General features: G+C 39.4%; 1 protein-coding gene across 2 annotated transcripts; it reads left to right on the top strand.

Moving 5' to 3' along the window:
* Positions 1-940: 940 nt before the first annotated feature.
* On the top strand, positions 941-15,832 carry ifrd1 (interferon-related developmental regulator 1). Of its 2 annotated transcripts, XM_026147124.2 has the most exons (12): positions 7,742-7,950; positions 9,625-9,729; positions 9,837-9,918; positions 11,013-11,137; positions 11,254-11,411; positions 11,542-11,592; positions 11,816-11,994; positions 12,109-12,217; positions 14,435-14,569; positions 14,742-14,870; positions 14,979-15,074; positions 15,196-15,832. In XM_026147124.2, the coding sequence occupies exons 1-12, from the start codon at positions 7,923-7,925 to the stop codon at positions 15,280-15,282; spliced, it is 1,284 nt and encodes a 427-aa protein (XP_026002909.2). In that variant the 5' UTR covers positions 7,742-7,922; the 3' UTR covers positions 15,283-15,832. The 2 variants fall into 2 exon arrangements, with proteins under 2 accessions (XP_080147348.1, XP_026002909.2); XM_080291222.1 differs by lacking the exons at positions 7,742-7,950; positions 9,625-9,729; positions 9,837-9,918 and adding exons at positions 941-1,178; positions 1,286-1,367.
* The last annotated feature ends 1,514 nt before the right edge of the window (positions 15,833-17,346 follow it).

Here is a 17,346-nt window from a genome sequence, read left to right as displayed (position 1 = left end):
CTGTGTTTCCTGTTTAACTTTGCATTCTGTGTTACTGTGTCCACTTAGCACACCCCAGCAACACTCATCAATTATTCAAGCTTGATGCTGGAAACAGAAAAGCAGTGGTGTTTGTACACCAGGGCCTAAGGGCTACATGGAAGGGAGTGCATTTTATTCTGGGCCATCTTAAGGATAAAAAGTGTCTGCCACCTTAAATATTCAAGACCTCACTCACATTACTCCATGCATAAACTGACGTATAAAGTAAGTCAGCTTTTTGTTGAACACACAGTGTCTTCAAAAGGCCCCTGCTTGGTCCCTCCGCAATACACTGTAAATGACCTGTCCTACTCAAACACATTATTAAAATCGAAAGACTAAATGTTTCATACAGATTATAATGTATGAACGCAGCCATTACCTTGTCTGAACTGTGCATTCTGGGTCACATCAGAGCACTATCATTACAAAGTACTTGTATAGAAAGTGTGAAAAAATGCTTTAAAGTTGAAAGGAAAAAGGGAAGTGATATATGTCTCGAATTTTTTCCTGATGTTAAGAAACAACTTAGAAAATGCTTGTGGACAAACATAACTTAAAAATGACTGGGAGCTTTGTTCTTTTCTCTCTAATTGCATTTGATGCAGCTGCAAGCTACAGCCAATGACAAATGCTGTGCCAGACAAATTTTCTCCCACATATGGCATCATCAGAAGACTAAAAAACTGCTTTTAGGAAGATGTGGAAGATGAAATATATTAGGTGCTCTCCTGCTAGGCAGTAAAACATCCATGACATTAGTTTAGTTGGCTCAGCAATCTGTGAGTGTTTAGTCATTTTTGATGTGCCTGTGCCCCTCCAACCTGAACATTTTGTCGACACACTTTGACAACGTGGTGCATATTTATTTTTGGATGAGATAATGAAAAGGCCAATAGCAACGGACAGGCAGCTGATTAGATAAGTACAGTGTATGCTGCCTTACCTGCCTGACGCTTGGATTACACAATTGACTCACAATGACCTACGGCTCTGTGTTAATGAATTACATTTGATTGCCCGTGCTTATGTGTCTTTGTTTTGTTTTTCAGGGGGCCAGCATGGGGCTGTGCAGCCTTTTAGTGATGAGGATGCCTCCATTGAGACCCTCAGTCATTGCAGCAGCTTCAGTGACGCCACCAGTGTAGCAGATGAAGGTAGGTTTGTGTGTACCCCTGACTGTACTCTGTTTGAACGTGTGTGTTCTTTAAACACATCAAACAAGTCTGTTTACGACCTCCTTAAATGCTTTTTTGTTTTTAAGGTGGCGAGACCAATGAGGATTCAGCCCAGCAGGATTTCCAGTATAAACTGAAGGGGTTCATAGATAGCACAGTAGATAAGAGGTAAAATGACCAAAATGTTATCTGATCTATATTGCCTCTGTCTTGGATCCAGTTTTACAAGAGATCAACAATGTAGTTACTTAATCCTGTCAGAGCAAGAGTTTTAGGTAACACTTGCACCATTTAGAAATGCTTTCCCCTTTTATGCAGCGTTGCTATGTTGTCTTGCCAGTTTAACAAAGGTACAGGGTTGATGTTTCAAATACACCCCAAAAAGTACTTCACTCTGAAGTGACAAAACATTTCTCCCACTGGAAAAGCTATGTGGGACAATCTGTGAGTGTTTAGTGTTCTCCATCTAAAATGCAGGTTCTCACACACACATAGACATGTCAGATTCAGCCATACAATGTCCAGCTAATTAATAACCCACTTTACGACTGCGAATATGAAGCTTAAATGAATAAAAAGTATAAGAAAGTATACAAAGTATAGTATTATGGCAGTGGATGCTAATCTCTCTTATTACTCTTAGTGGATTTGATCCATATGCTTACAAAGAAGAACTGATCACAGAGCAGTGGTTCTCAAACTGTGGGGTAAGCCCCACTGGAGGCATTGCATATGTAGGGGAAAAACATAAAATGAAGCTAAGTTGAATTAGTAATGATTTTTTTTAAAGAGTGTGAACTTTTTTTGACTTCTGAAGTGGAGCATTAGGACACAGACATCAATGATATTGCCCTGGTCTCGCTTGCTTGCCTCTTTGATTGTGCTCATTTTGATATAAATTTTACATAATGTTTTCCTCCGTGTCTGCATTATGTTCAGACTCAAAATATAAAGTTAGAATAGAAAACATGTTTACGTGGGTCGCATTGCAATGTAAACAGCAAAACCTGTAAAAATGCTAGAGTACAACCCGACTGTTTTCATAGTAAGTAAGAATAGGAAGCAGCAACCAAGTGCTGCTAATCAAATGCATATAAATAATAACTCGACAGCATTCGGTTAGCACGTCAAATGTAAAACTTCACGACAATCCTATTTGAAATGTGGAATGGCTACCAGGAGATTTACAAAGCTGCATCTGGGCAAACCACAAAACTTCTGGAACAACGTCTTTTGGACAGATCAAAGTGAAGATGTTTGGCCATAATGTGCAGTGCTACATTTGGAGAAAACCAAACACAGCATATCAGCACAAACACTTCATAACAACTGGTGAAGGGGTAATGGTTTGGGCTTGTTTGCTATCCACAGGACCTGGGAATCTTGCAGTCACTGAGTCATCCACAAGCTCCTCTGTATACAAAGGTACTCTAGAGTCAAATGTGAAGCTATGTGTATGACAGATACTAAAGCATGGCTGAAATTGGGTCATGGAGCAGGACAATGATCATAAGCACAGCAGCAAACCTATAACAGAATGCCTGAAAAAGAAAAGACAAAACTCTGACTGTTGCAATAGACTCAACTGGATTGAAATGCTGTGGCAGGACCTTAAGAGAGCTGTGCCTGCAAACCTGAATGCTCAAACCTCAATGAACTGAAGCAAAGAAGGGAAAGCCAAAATTCCTTCACAATGATGTTAGAGACTTGTAAGGTTATGCAGAAAATGATTACTTGAAGTTGTTGCTGCTAAAGGTGTTTCTGCGAGATGTGGACACAGCTGTATTCTATACATGTTTGTGTCATGGTCCTGGGTCATTTGACCCAGCGCTTTGAATTTGAATATATTTTGATGGTTCATGATTTATGTTTAAGATCGTTTAGTTATCTTAAGCTCATTCTGGTTTGCCTAGATCACTCTGTTATAGTTCATTGTTTATTAGGTTCCCCTTGTGTCTTTACCCCTTCTATGGCTGTATTCCAATTCAGGGTCTGCAGCCATAAAGGCCGCATTTTAAGGCCGATTACGTCACAGCGACGCGACGAAGGCTGTCCCAATTCGAAGGCTGCTCGAAATGCGGCCCTCAAATGCGTCCTTCATTTCCCTGAATTTGAAGGATGTGACGGTGTAGACTTCTTGGCCCAACATATCCCAGAATGCATAGCGCAGCGGTGGGTGTGGATAATTTTGCCGAAAAAAAACGGCGGATGAGGGGCGGCCGAAGAGTAAATTTTAAGTACTGAATATTATGTCACTTTTTTATGTGCAAATGTTTAATAACGAAGAACATTAAAACATTACTGTTGGCCACATGTCTGCAAAGTTATGTGACATTAGTGACGTTTGTACTAACTTGGTTTTAAAGCCTTTACTTTAAAATATACGCCGTTCAATAGCTGAGCTTAATCTTACAGAGAATGATCAAAGCTCATGTAGAAACAAACAAACAAATGAACAAAAGATTTTCTCCTTCATTTCTGTCAAACAATGCTGTATGAAACGTTTCCAGCTGTTAGTAGCATGGTTGCTAGGCAACCTGGGCAGCGCCACGGAGGCTAGACCGTCCCATTTCACAAGCCTCGCACTTCCGGCCTTAGCGGTCTTTGAGTACGCGGCCCACAAGGGCGTACTTTAAGGCTGCAGACCCTGAATTGGGATACAGCCTATCACATCAGGCTTGCGTTGCCATGTCTGAATCCCGTTATGTTTCCTGTTTTATTTTGAAGAGGTCTGGTGTCCCATGTTCATTGTGTTCAGTTTCACTTCCCCTGTGGCGTCATTATGTTCATTCGTATGAGTGTTTCCACTTCCCCTGATCACCTCCTGTGTGTATTTAGTCTCTGTGTTTTCATTCATTCCTTGTCCGGTCGTCTGTTTAGCCTGCTTGTTGCTATGTTCATGTCATGTTTCCAGGGATTTCATATATTCATGTCAAGGCTTCACATTCCAGGTTTTCAATGCCAGGTTTCCATGTTCATGTTCCAGGTTTTTTATGTTGGCGTTAGATCACCCAGTTTAGGTTATAGCTTAATTTCACCCTTGCCCTTTTGTTTTGTACTGTTTCACTGGCCTTGAATAAACAGCTTGTTTTTTGTTAAGCTTAAGTTTTGTTCTTTTTTGTGTCAGCACGTGGGTCCTCCTCACTCCACACAGTCTGGTTCCACACACTGTGACAGTTTGTATGTTGTTTTTCTCATGTGTCTTTTTGGAAGATGTTCAGAAAAGCAATTCAAATAATTGTTTATTCATTAAAAGGTGTAAATGCCATAAAAACCCTTGGCACGAAGCTCCTGGGGCACAGTTTTTGTGCTGATGGGGAAGCTCCAAGTAAACCTCCAGGGAGGGGGTCGTCTCCTTTGCAGGTATTCTCAAAAGTTGTTAACCCACTATTGATCATGTGAGTCATTGCATGAACTGAGGTGTGAAAACCTTTTTGGATTGTGATGACTGTTTGGGAGGGGAGTAAAGGAGGCTTCCCATGTCCACTGTGAACGACCATCGTTAAACAGAGGTGCTGATTTACATCGTCGCTTATCAGCCACCTACAGTGCAGTGTTGTGTTCCCTTCTTTGGAGTTTCAAGTCAAGCACACATGATAGTGAGGCATTGTCTCACAGAGGTTTCACCCGTTGGTCCCTGTGATGTTAATGACCAACACCTTTTTTCGATGAGTTCTTTAGAATTCATTTAGAACAACCCATTCACATGCAACTGTTTGTAAAGGCAGACTGCATGGCTAGGAATTTGTTACACACCTATGGGACTGAAAACAGGAGAATTCAAAGATTAAAAGACACCACAAGAGGTGTTCTTTCTTTTTTAAAAGTCTTTCTATACATAATGTACCTACCTTGCATGTACATATTTAAAGTTGTTCCATTTTAAGCACACTAAAAATATGTTAAATAGACTTTAACTTCGACTTTTACACAAATGCTTATCACAACTACAAAATTAGAAAATGACAACATTCAACAGTAAACACGACAACATTCTACACACCCCAAACCTATCCCCATTCATCATCAGGCAGCAACATTATGAACAGTCAGCTTATTAATGAACTGAAAAAGGAAATAAATGAGGATTATGACCAATGTGTAAGAGTGCGTGTTAGGGAAGCAGCTCTGGAAGCCTTCCAATAGTCAAACACCAGGCACATGAAAACTCAAAGTCTGCAGGTTTGTATTCAAACATAACAAACATAAAAATGAAACGCTGCTAACAACAGCACGGTGGGAACAGCAAGAAGGGTGCAGCTGTGAGATTTTCCACTTGTGTAAGAAAGACCTATTTCTGTCGTTTCAAGGTAAAGCTAGAGAATTCAATAATGAAAAGAAGGAAAGCTGCCAACCTAAGCTCACGGTTATGTAATTTGAAAGATATTTATTAAGATATTAGGCATTACAACACAACATGCCTAATAGCCTAACAGCCTAATATTATTAGGCTTTTAGGCATGTTGCAATTGCCTGTGGTTCTCAGTGTATTGGATACACTAAAAACCGCAGGCTATTACATTGTATCCAATACCCTGTATACGGTTTTTGAAATTTGACTAGCTAAAAATACAACACAGTGCAAGTCTTGAGTCACCCTTCATTTCTTTATAATTTGCTGGGGAAATAGAAAAAAAGGTTTAGCGATTTATTGAACTGTGCAAACATACATGTAAATACATGCGTACTGCAGTGTATAACGCCCAAACATGAACTCTAACAAGCTTAAAGGTCAATATTTGGTATTATCACCTTTATTCTAACTTAACACAGTCTGAACTCTCTTAGGTAAGATTTCTTTTAATTTCTTTAAGTAGTTCTCCAGTCTTCTTGAAAGACATTCAAAGCTGCTTTTTAGTTGTTGACTGCCTTTGGTTCTGTTCTGGATTTGGGAAGGCCAATCCATGACTGATAGTGTTACAGGTATGCTTTTACTGCACTGTCAGTGTGTTTGGGACCATGTCCTCCTGAAAACTGAAGTTTTAATTTATTTCTTAAGAACACGACTTTCAAATACTCTTCATCGACTGAATGTGTTTTTTAGATCCTCACACTTCTATTTTTTCCCTCCACTTGTTCAGTTTTCTCAGATTTTTGAAGGTCAGACTGCACACTGTGCCAAGATATGCAAAGTTTTCAGCTAATAGCACTTTGGGTATCACCTTGTTGGTTCAAAGATACTATTTGCTATTTGGTTCAATAAACAAACTAAAAACTGGAAGCACGATATAAAGAAATAACGGGTGGTCAAGACTTTTGCACAGTGCTATAAAAGTACAAGCGGCACCTGTCTGAATAATTTGACAGCTTAAAAAAAAATAGGCATTTTATGTTGAACCAATCCTGCGCAACAAATATTAACAAATCTGCATACATGGAGCTCCAGAAGGAGTCAATAGCAGGAACAACTAATAGCCCTATACTGTGATTTGACTAGGAGTAAAATGCTGATTGCTGGATTTGGAATGTAGTTACTGCATTATTATTGTGTTTGTGCTTTTAGAGGCAAAGATGTAAAATGAATAAAGTTAATATTTGGCATGTGAGTGTGACATGAAACAAAATCCCAAGTTATATTTGTCAAAGAGGCAAGTGAGTGCAAGATTTAGGAATGGTTCATATTTGGCTGATTAAGCATTTTAACTTTTAACTGCAGAAAGTTGACAATGTGCAGTCTTTCTTTAGACATCTATTGCAACTGCCACTAAATGCAGAAGCAGTGTAAAACTAGCTAGAATTAATTGGCTCTAGCAGTGTTACTTCGTGCACTTTTGAAACGAATGCAACAATTTTGAAGCAGTGCTCGGTTTCTAGAAGTATCTCAGATGTCCCTGTCTACTAAAAGGGGAAAAGCCAAGATAGTCTCTTTCACATCCCTGTCAAGTAGACGATAACTGTTCAACTTTCTAGACAGGCACAGTTTCAAATCCACTTTATATAAAAAACATGAATGCATCCGAGTGAAACATTTTGCATCACAATTCTCTAATGACAATATTTGTCTCATCACAGATACATAACATGATCTCATCAACAGCTCTATAATAATGTGATCAACTGCAAGACACGCACACTTGCAGTCTCACAGTGGAACATTATCACTGTCTTGTGTGATAACATGTTTTATGTCAGACAATATGTGTTTTTTCTTGCAGTGGAATTTATTCACTATTATTTAGCTTGTACGATGGGCTATTGTGGGTCCCAATCAACCAGAGCTGAAAGCCATCTCCACCTCCTCCTCCTACCTTGCGACTTTAAAACTTACGTAACCAGTCTAATGTGGTGTTATCACACTTTGTGTAAACGTAAACGCCGTTTGATTTCGTGGTTTGTCTTGGAGAATGTATCAAATTTGTATACACAGACATTGTTTTTCCCCAAAATAACAGAACAGGACTCACAGTTCCCCTCTTTCTGTCACTGCATCACGCGCGAACACATGCGACACTCTTTCCTGTTCCAGGATTGGCCAGCGAAGCCGGGAAAACTCCTCGTGACATGTCCGCCGGTATAAATACTGAGAACCGCGCTGTACTCACGTAGCCCTGGTTTATGAGGGAAAATGTATCGTCTCGGCCCACAGTCTATCTCCAAGATCGCTTTCGATTTCTTTTTATCCACTGTGCCAAGGGAATATTTTCATTTTACCAGACAATACAATAAAGGCTGGTCGTGTATTGGCTGATTTTTGGTTAAAATTTTCTAGTTGTCTGCACGAAAATGCCGAGGAACAAGAAAAAGAATAGGGGTAAGTAAACTAGCGGCTGCTATGCTACGGCCTTGTGTATTTGTTGATGGTAATTGTAGTTCTTTCCGTGTTCTTTGTTCATCGAATGGAGCTGAAGGTGTTTACAGTACGGACTACAAAAGGTAGAGGCTGGCCTAGGTCAAAACACAAAACGTAGCTAGCTGTACTCACACAAAGCAACACTGCTAATGAAAAAGTGTACTATCATAGTATTGATACTGTCATATGAAAGCTACTGTAAAGGGCCTTTAAAGCACAACATTATAGTATAACATGAGCTACTCAACAAAAGCCCTGAATAATTGTTGTACTTCACAAGCTAACGAGGGCTAGCTTCATGCCCACTCCCTTTCAACGCGAGACACATGTGGTTGCTTAGTAAAAATAAACGTTTGAAGGAGTAAAACATCCAAGCTTTTTCTTCCTTGAATTCGATTATAACCATCATAAATGTTATAAAGCAATACGTTTGATTTTTGTGAAAGTGTATATAACGCAAACCACACGAAACTAGAATTCTTTGACCTCGATTAATCTTTAGCCTTATGTGGGAAAATGATATTGATACCCGATTAGCAGTTTTGAAGCCTGAGTATCATATTGTGTCACTGAGGAAGGGTCTTTTTTTTTTTTTTAAAACATACTGCATATATTTGTTTTTGAGGCACAAGTCCGACATTTTGGACTCGGAGGGAGGAAGGAGGCGGCACCCGGTTTTCAGAAATCAGCTGTCGTGTGGGGAAAACAGTCCACGTCAACACACAGATCTTAAATAGCTATTTTTAATCAGTTTAAAGACGGATATTTTATTTTCAGCTAATATTTTTTTTAGGTCTGATTGTTATGAATAACGGAAGTATTTTTCACATTGTGTTCTAAAAGCGGCGGGTTCCTGCCGTCGTACGCTCACCTAAACCTGTCTACCAGAGGTAAATTCAGGTCAAGGCAGAGAAGCCTGTTGAGTCTGGGTGGGGTTGGAAGTTTGTCCAGTTTTTGCAGTAGCAGAGTTCACCTTAAGTGGGATTAAATTAAACCCTTGTTTGTTTATAAGGTTTCGTAAAGATCTCACCCAAGATTTTAGCAGCCTCTTTTAGCTGTGAATGTTTTGCCCATCCCACCCTCTAGAGCTATTATAGTAACCAGAACATTTTCCAATACATCGTGTTTCGCTCTGTTCCGTTTCAGCCACGTTGTCCCTACTACGTGGATAATAAATTGTCTGATAGTAACTTGTCTGATGTGGACTTTGCTTAGTAAAACAATCTACTTCCTCCTATGCCTCAGTGACATAATACTAGACGTGATACTCCTGTATTTTTCGGCTGTACCCAAACTGTGTTTGCCTCTTGCTGGACAGTTGCTGCGGTTGCCGGGCCATACCGGTTACCCATACAATGTTGTTTCAGGTCATTTTTGATGTGCCTGTGCCCCTCCAACCTGAACATTTTGTTGACACAGGCAGCACACTTTGACAACGTGGTGCATATTTATTTTTGGATGAGATAATGAAAAGGCCAATAGCAACGGACAGGCAGCTGATTAGATAAGTACAGTGTATGCTGCCTTACCTGCCTGACGCTTGGATTACACAATTGACTCACAATGACCTACGGCTCTGTGTTAATGAATTACATTTGATTGCCCGTGCTTATGTGTCTTTGTTTTGTTTTTCAGGGGGCCAGCATGGGGCTGTGCAGCCTTTTAGTGATGAGGATGCCTCCATTGAGACCCTCAGTCATTGCAGCAGCTTCAGTGACGCCACCAGCGTAGCAGATGAAGGTAGGTTTGTGTGTACCCCTGACTGTACTCTGTTTGAACGTGTGTGTTCTTTAAACACATCAAACAAGTCTGTTTACGACCTCCTTAAATGCTTTTTTGTTTTTAAGGTGGCGAGACCAATGAGGATTCAGCCCAGGAGGATTTCCAGTATAAACTGAAGGGGTTCATAGATAGCACAGTAGATAAGAGGTAAAATGACCAAAATGTTATCTGATCTATATTGCCTCTGTCTTGGATCCAGTTTTACAAGAGATCAACAATGTAGTTACTTAATCCTGTCAGAGCAAGAGTTTTAGGTAACACTTGCACCATTTAGAAATGCTTTCCCCTTTTATGCAGCGTTGCTATGTTGTCTTGCCAGTTTAACAAAGGTACAGGGTTGATGTTTCAAATACACCCCAAAAAGTACTTCACTCTGAAGTGACAAAACATTTCTCCCACTGGAAAAGCTATGTGGGACACTTGGGATTTCCTTACCTGGATGATGAGCATGTATCAAGAAATTTCAAATGTAGTTTTAAAAACGCGGGGTAACTTGAGTTGTATGCAACAGTGAGTCCAGTGCAGGAAGTTTTTATTGGAGTTTGCAGGCTTGTCAATTTAAAAATAGACTTCATCCCAAAAAGGCCCTGTCACCATTGGCTTCCTCAGTGGGGTGATTATTATAGAAGGGATTCCCCAGAAGTGCCAGAAGCTGCTAAATCTGTTATATCTATTCAGCTGATATTCTTTTCACTTGTCAAACAACATTTTTATATAAAAGTAAATGGGTGAAGTCACATTCTTAACTTTTTGTATAGGTTTTTTTTTTTTACAAATATTTTTGTTATTACCTTAAGATTATATATAAATAAAAAAATTAAATCAACAAGCTAATTGACCTCAACTTGTTTACCTGAAAGGGCAACGTCTTTGAGAAACTGCTGTGTGATGGCTGGTTGAATACATCTGCTGAAACTGGCCACATGCATCCTGAAAAAACCTGCTATAGACTTATAACTTATAGTTATTACCCTCGACGTTGATGTCAGTTTTCTGATAATCTTGTAACTCTGATAACACAAGAACAGGGTTTTGTATTATTTGTAATTGATATCATAGTTGTGTCTACTAGGAGGCTGAGGGGTAGTACTGAGGGTTGCCAGTATTTTCTGATAAATGGCTTCATGGTATAATGGTTATCACTTTTATGGTGATTTATTTATATATATATATATATTTTTATATTTATATATATATATATATATATATATATATATATATTTTTTTTTTTTTTTTCTCAGTGCTAAGACGAGACAGGGGGCACTAGATGGGCTTAAGACGGCAATGGCTACACGCATCCTGTATGAGTTCATCTCAGAGAGAAGGATGACCATCACAGACAGTATTGAACGCTGCCTCAAGAAAGGTACTAAAAACGTGTTGCTGTCAATGAGATGGCAGGTGTTCCAATGCTTTAAACTAAGCGCATGTTTGTCTTCGTGCTCATAAATCATTTGGCTTTTTTCTTCTTCCTCGTGTTAGGCAAAGGTGAGGAGCAGCGAGCAGCAGCTTCTTTAGCCTGTTTGCTGTGCATCCAGCTGGGCTCAGGAATTGAGAGCGAGGAGGTGTTCAAGACGCTGAAACCGATCTTCAAAAACATCCTGGCAGATGGATCAGCCAACATACAAGCCAGACAGGCTGTGAGTGTCTTTTATTGTACTGATCCCCTTTAATAAATGCACCCCCCTTAATAAAAAAAGATTACCACATTTTTGGATTTTTCCATGAAATATCAACTGATATGGTTTTGTTTATTTTGTTTCTTAATAGGTAGCAACAAGTCTGGGCCTCTGCACATTAGTTGCTGAGGATGACATATTGGTAAGTTTCTGATCATGTCTTGGCTTGAGTGCAAACCAGTGGCACGTCTGACATTCATTTGTCATATATTACTCATCAGTTCTAACATAATGCTATATCAATGAGTGGCACTCATGCAAACATGTGCTGCTGAAATCTAACATGCCTCAAGTAATTTTTTCAGTAAGTCGGAAACATGTTATTTGTGGTAATAAGTAGAGCTTACTGATGTTTGCTTCTTTAGGATGTGCAAGCGACCATGGAGTGTTTTGAGAACCTGTTCACCCGGTCCTATGCAAAGGCGGATGGCACTTGTCCTTCGATCAGTCCTCAAATGAGCCAGCTCCACACAAATTCTCTGCGGTCCTGGGCACTGCTGCTCACAATCTGCAGTTCCAGCCAGCTCAAAGACATCCTGCAGAAGTAAGCTCCTTTATGCCAACCCTTAAGTTTTTTTTAATCACAAGTTCTGCTGCTTTTAGTTTATTGCTCTCCAACCAAGTTAAGTGGAGTAAGAATTGCTTATGTGTTTTGCAGACACCTTCTTAAACTGCAGAGGTTGCTCGAGAGTGATGACGTGAACATGAGGATTGCAGCTGGGGAGACTATTGCTCTGCTTTTTGAGCTGGCCAGGGACATCGATTCTGTAAGTTTGCAATTGCTGTTTAATTTCCCCAACACCAGATTATCCTAAAGTTAATTTCTTTTGTTAATTCAAATGTTAACATGTGGCACGTCCTGTCTGTGCTTTTTTTTTTTCTTTTTTTTTCTTCCCCCAATAGTAGCAGACAATGACTAAAAAAAGTACACAAGAACCAGAACTGAACTTAGCTCAGGCAATACAACATTATGAGGCACATACAAGGCAGTTGAGGTAAACCGCAACCCCACCAGGAGTCAAAACAAATCACAGTAAGATCAATAGTCAGGCAAATTAATTCAGTTTGGGGAAAGCCCCAAACTGAAAGAGTCCAAGATGGAGTTGAGCATACAAGTTATATATTCATTGGGAATACAGTCCATAACAATGCTATGCCAGGATTTCTTAGTTGAGATTGCTGGCCTGCCCCAGAGGAGCCGGATATTCTGTCCAGGGCTCTAGACTAACTTTTTGCCATGGTTGCAGTGGTGCGCCTAAAAATAAAATTTAGGCGCACCAGCACAAAATTTAGGCGTACAAGCACAAAAGTTAGGCGTACCCAAATTTTTTTAACCGCATTACTTAACACCGCAGTTTTACATGTTCACATTTTTTGATTTGTAAATGATTAACTAACAACCTTTCAAAATGATTAACTTGACACCCCCTTTGCTGCCCAAATTAACAGCAGCTCCATCAGCCCCCATAGCAATGATTTTATCCAACCAGTTACTGCACTGGTCCCCAAGAGCAGCAAATGCTTTCTTTGAGGCAGCATAAATTCCTAAACAAATTAAAAAATATACCATTTACTTATCAGATCAAGAGTTTACAATGCAGTCTTTTTCAGTTTGAGTTTCTATATTCATGTATTATTGCTATGTTTAATTTTCAATGATAAGAATATGCTAGATATGGTTAATTCAGTAACACAACGTAATATTATTAATCATATACATAGGCTACGTGACATGACATGGCTTACCTTGGGCATGGGCATGCTGGACCTCAATGTGTCCAATCACTTTTTCGCTGGTCTTCCTTTTTGCAAGATACGAGCGTACACAGACACATTCTTTTGTGGCAATGTCTGCGTCTCCATCGATCAGGAAGGCCATGTATGTACTGTTCGCAATTTCCACTGACTTCTTTTTTTTCAGTGTGTCAGCGATTACGCCTATAAACTGGGCGCACGCAACATCATTGCTGTATGTGGGGTTTATGTCCAAGCCATTTTTCTTGTGAAGAGTTATTTCTGACTTGAACTTAGTAAACGGAACTTCTTCTTTTGCAATATTGTAGGCGATGTTAAACTTAATGATCATCTCGGCCTCCTCCGATGACCTGTTTACTCCTGCCTGCCGCTGAAAGGCAGTGGGGAGCGGGGACATTTTGGCAGAGCATTTATCGCGGCATATAATGTGTCTTCTCAATGCTGTATGCTTTTTCAGGGTTTCAATTCGAAACGTATTAGCACCAGTGACAAATGCAGTGTTGCCGGCCATGATCTTTCCACACTCGCGACAATAAATGCAGTGCATCATATTGTCAGCTTGGCTGTATCTTAGCCAGGGAAACTGGTCAAGCCACTCGAATCGAAATTTATACATTTTCTCACTTTTACTTTCAGTGGACTCCGGCTGGGAGTCGATCTATGTGGCTCATTTTCTGATGCCGTCTCCGGACCAGTGTTTGACAAAAACAGAGAGGTTGATGGCTCCGTGTCAGAGCGCTGGCTCAGAATTTTGTACTGATCAGGCCTTAACTTAACGAAAAAGTTATCAATTGTTCTTTTCATATTTTCTCAATACCAACTTGATACACTTCTGACCTGGGCTACTCACCCTTCTCTATCTGCCCGCACTTTCAAACGTAAACACAAGTAGGTCTGCAGGAATATCTGGACCATGGCCAATCACAGAGGTCCCCGCCTCTGAGTATCTCTGATTGGTTTAGAACACGACATGGGCATAATGTGTGTCTGTTGTTGAACACACGAAGAGTTTAGGGTTGCTGAAACGTTTTTTTCCGAGAAAATACTTGGTTGCACCGGTGCGACCAAGTATTTTTTTTTTATTTATTTATTTTTTTAAATGAGTCGCACCATGGAGAAGTTTGGTCGCACTCTAGAGCCCTGCTGTCTGTGTTTTTTTTTTTTTTTTTTTTTAAACACATTAGCTGCATATTTTATTTATTTGTTTTTCCCCCACTGCATTTATTTAGGATTTTGAATTTGATGGCTGGGATGAACTTTGTGATAAACTGAACGCGTTGGCCACAGACTGCAACAAGCACAGAGCCAAGACTGACAAGAGGAAGCAGCGCTCGGTGTTTAGGGACGTTCTCAAAGCTGTTGAGGTAAGCGCTACATGTCAGGTGAACCATGTTCCTTTTGCCAGTTGGATGTTAATTTCCTGCTTTTAACCAACATAATTGAACAGAGGTAAAACTTAACAGCAGCTCCTTGGAGGTAGAGACAGTGAATGATGGTGTCTGACCGTGGACTTATTTATATTGCTTTCTCTTCCAGGAGGGGGCCTTCCAATCTGAGACCATTCGCTTTGGCACAGAGCGAATGAACATTGACAGCTGGGTCAGAAAGAGGACATACGATGCCTTCAGAGAATTCGTGGGCTCTGGAATGAACTACCACCTACAGGTATCTTATTAGAAACACTTTATGTACAATAGGAGTTTGTGATAAACTAGTGTCTTTCTTTTGCGCTAGTGACTGGACTTGACGTTTTTGTTAACGTTTTCCAACTAGGCAAATGAATTCATCAGAGACGTGTTTGAACTGGGACCACCTATGCTGGTTGATTCAGCCACCATGAAGGCCATGAAAATCTCTCGCTTTGAAAGGGTAGGTGTGCAAGGAAGGCTCATTTAAACCATTGTGGTGTTCTTGTAAGCTTAAAAGTATCAATGCTTTCAAAGTTTTGTGGCATTTTATTAATGAACGCTTGAAATTCTTTCTGTTCCAGCATCTTCACAACTCTGCTGCATTCAAGGCTCGGACCAAGGCCAGAAGCAAGTTCAGAGACAAGAGGGTGGACGTGGGAGAGTTTTAATAATTTCTTTTGACTCTAATAAGCTATTTATCAAGCTTTCCTGCTTTTAGATGAATTGTCACAAGCCTAAGTTAATGCAGTTGTCCCAAGATCTCTTTGTGTATCAAATGCTCACTTTCTGTAGGCTTATATCTTTTTAATAACAGCTGTTGCTTTTTATTGGGGGGAAAACATCTTTCTGTCACCTACAGCAAGTGAGTATTTGATAATTAAACAGATTCTAGGTGGACTACAACTTGAATACAGTTTGTTCACAGAAAGGTGGTGTACATTTGTTGGGTATCATGCACATTTCTTTTTTTTTTTTTTTTTTTTTCTCTTCCTTGTTAAATGAAATACACAGGTATTAACATTTTTGATGGATCTGTCTCTCGTACCATTAAGTAGTAACATCAAGACATGTGACCGTCCCTAACTCTTGGATTTGTAATAAGTTTATCTAATTAATTCACACTTAGCGTTATTTATGTGTAAGCTAAAATAGTGTATTTAGTGTTGTGTATGTAATGTAAAGGTTGAGGATGGTGCAATAAATGCTGAAAAGCTGCAACAACTGTTCTTATTTTTTTTCCAGCTCCTGTATTCAATATACAATGCTATGAATTGGCTATAATTGGATTCATTGATCTGATACAGTGTCAGCAGAGCTTGCAAAAGAAAAGGCTGGAAAAGTTCCTTGAGTTAGTAGCTTTGAGAACTGGAACTGTTGGCAGATATATGAAGGTCATTCTGATTGAAAGGGCAATAGAAATTTTACTCAGCACTACTTCCACATATCAAAGTGAAGGATCTTGCAGCCAAGGTAACAGTGGTGTTGCAGGGAAAGCGAGTAAGGCGGTGCACAGTTTGTCACAGGTGAAACTGTTGGAACACAAGAGATGGATATAATGGAGGTCTAGCAGCCGCAAAGCTCACAACATATTAACTCTCCCCTAAGGTGAACCTCAGCGGGCTGCTTCTTTTGGAGCCATAAAAATAGACTGTCACATGGTCAAGGCAGGCCTATCACCAGTCAGCATCCTCATATTTCAGGTTGAACAATATTACTGACAGAAAGCCGAAACGGAGCTGCTTCTTTTTGTGTCTACTTGGGGAAAACCGGTCCTTCAATTTGGGTGGAGTGGATGATGTAGCTGTAGGCTAAAACTAAGATAAGATAACCTTTAGTCCCATAGGTGGGAAATTTGTTTTGTTACAGTGGAAAGTTACATAGCAAAAAATAAAACACTAGAATCGGATAAGAATGGGATACTGTACATAAATGTACACAATTGAATAAAATGCTATATACAATAGAATAAAAAGAATACAAATACTATATAACTGAGTAAGATACAATGTTGTCAGATCTAGTTTAAGAGGAAGGGAGCCTTTTTTTTTTTTTTCTCACTGACTTGGGACTTCATGCTTCTTTTGAAACATGCTATCATATGGGCCCACTCTAAAGACTAATTTGCTTTATTCTTGACTCTAATCAGAACCTTTTTTTTTTTTTTTTTAAATCTTTAAAAAATAAATAAATAAAAAATCTCATTGTAATAAGGCTTGAAACTGTAATTTGACACCATGAACTCACCAGGAAGGTGTTTACAGTAGATAAACCAGAGAAACTGGCCCTGCTGGCCAGAAGAATGCAGTTTAACATGATTTCTAGACTCTTTGTCCATCTGTTTTATACAGTATGTGGATCTAAGTATTTCGTTACTTCGTGACTTATTTTAGAATAGAATGACTTTATTGTCACTATACAGTTTACAATGAGATACAGAGCATCTCCAACTCAGTGCAAACATGAAAGGGGGGCTGCACAGTTCTGCAGCACTATATACATATGAACAGTATTAACAGAAAAAAAATGTACAAATATACAATCCGATGTAAGAAGAAAAAAGTAAATGTGTAAATGAAAAGTGTTCAAGTTATTGCACATAGTATTAGTTTTTGTTCATATCTTAAATTCACAGTATTGACTTGCATTTTCTATCACTTTAATCTATAGGCTGCCTGCTTTAGTGTTCTTCTTAAAAACCTGATTCATGCATCTAATTGGTTTATGCATATTCA

The sequence above is a fragment of the Astatotilapia calliptera genome, chromosome 17 (assembly GCF_964374335.1).
Source record: "Astatotilapia calliptera chromosome 17, fAstCal68.1, whole genome shotgun sequence".
Classification (NCBI taxonomy): domain Eukaryota; kingdom Metazoa; phylum Chordata; class Actinopteri; order Cichliformes; family Cichlidae; genus Astatotilapia; species Astatotilapia calliptera.
Note: the sequence above shows the minus strand (reverse complement) of the source record. Positions and strands in the feature narration are given on the sequence as shown.

Excerpts from the sequence above, each read along its gene's own strand:
- ifrd1 (XM_080291222.1), top strand. The coding sequence starts at position 956 with ATGCTGCCTTACCTGCCTGACGCTTGGATTACACAATTGACTCACAAT. Across the intron at positions 1,179-1,285 it reads CACCAGTGTAGCAGATGAAG|GTGGCGAGACCAATGAGGAT; the intron begins GTAGGTTTGTGT and ends TTTGTTTTTAAG. Across the intron at positions 1,368-11,012 it reads GATAGCACAGTAGATAAGAG|TGCTAAGACGAGACAGGGGG; the intron begins GTAAAATGACCA and ends TTTTTTTCTCAG.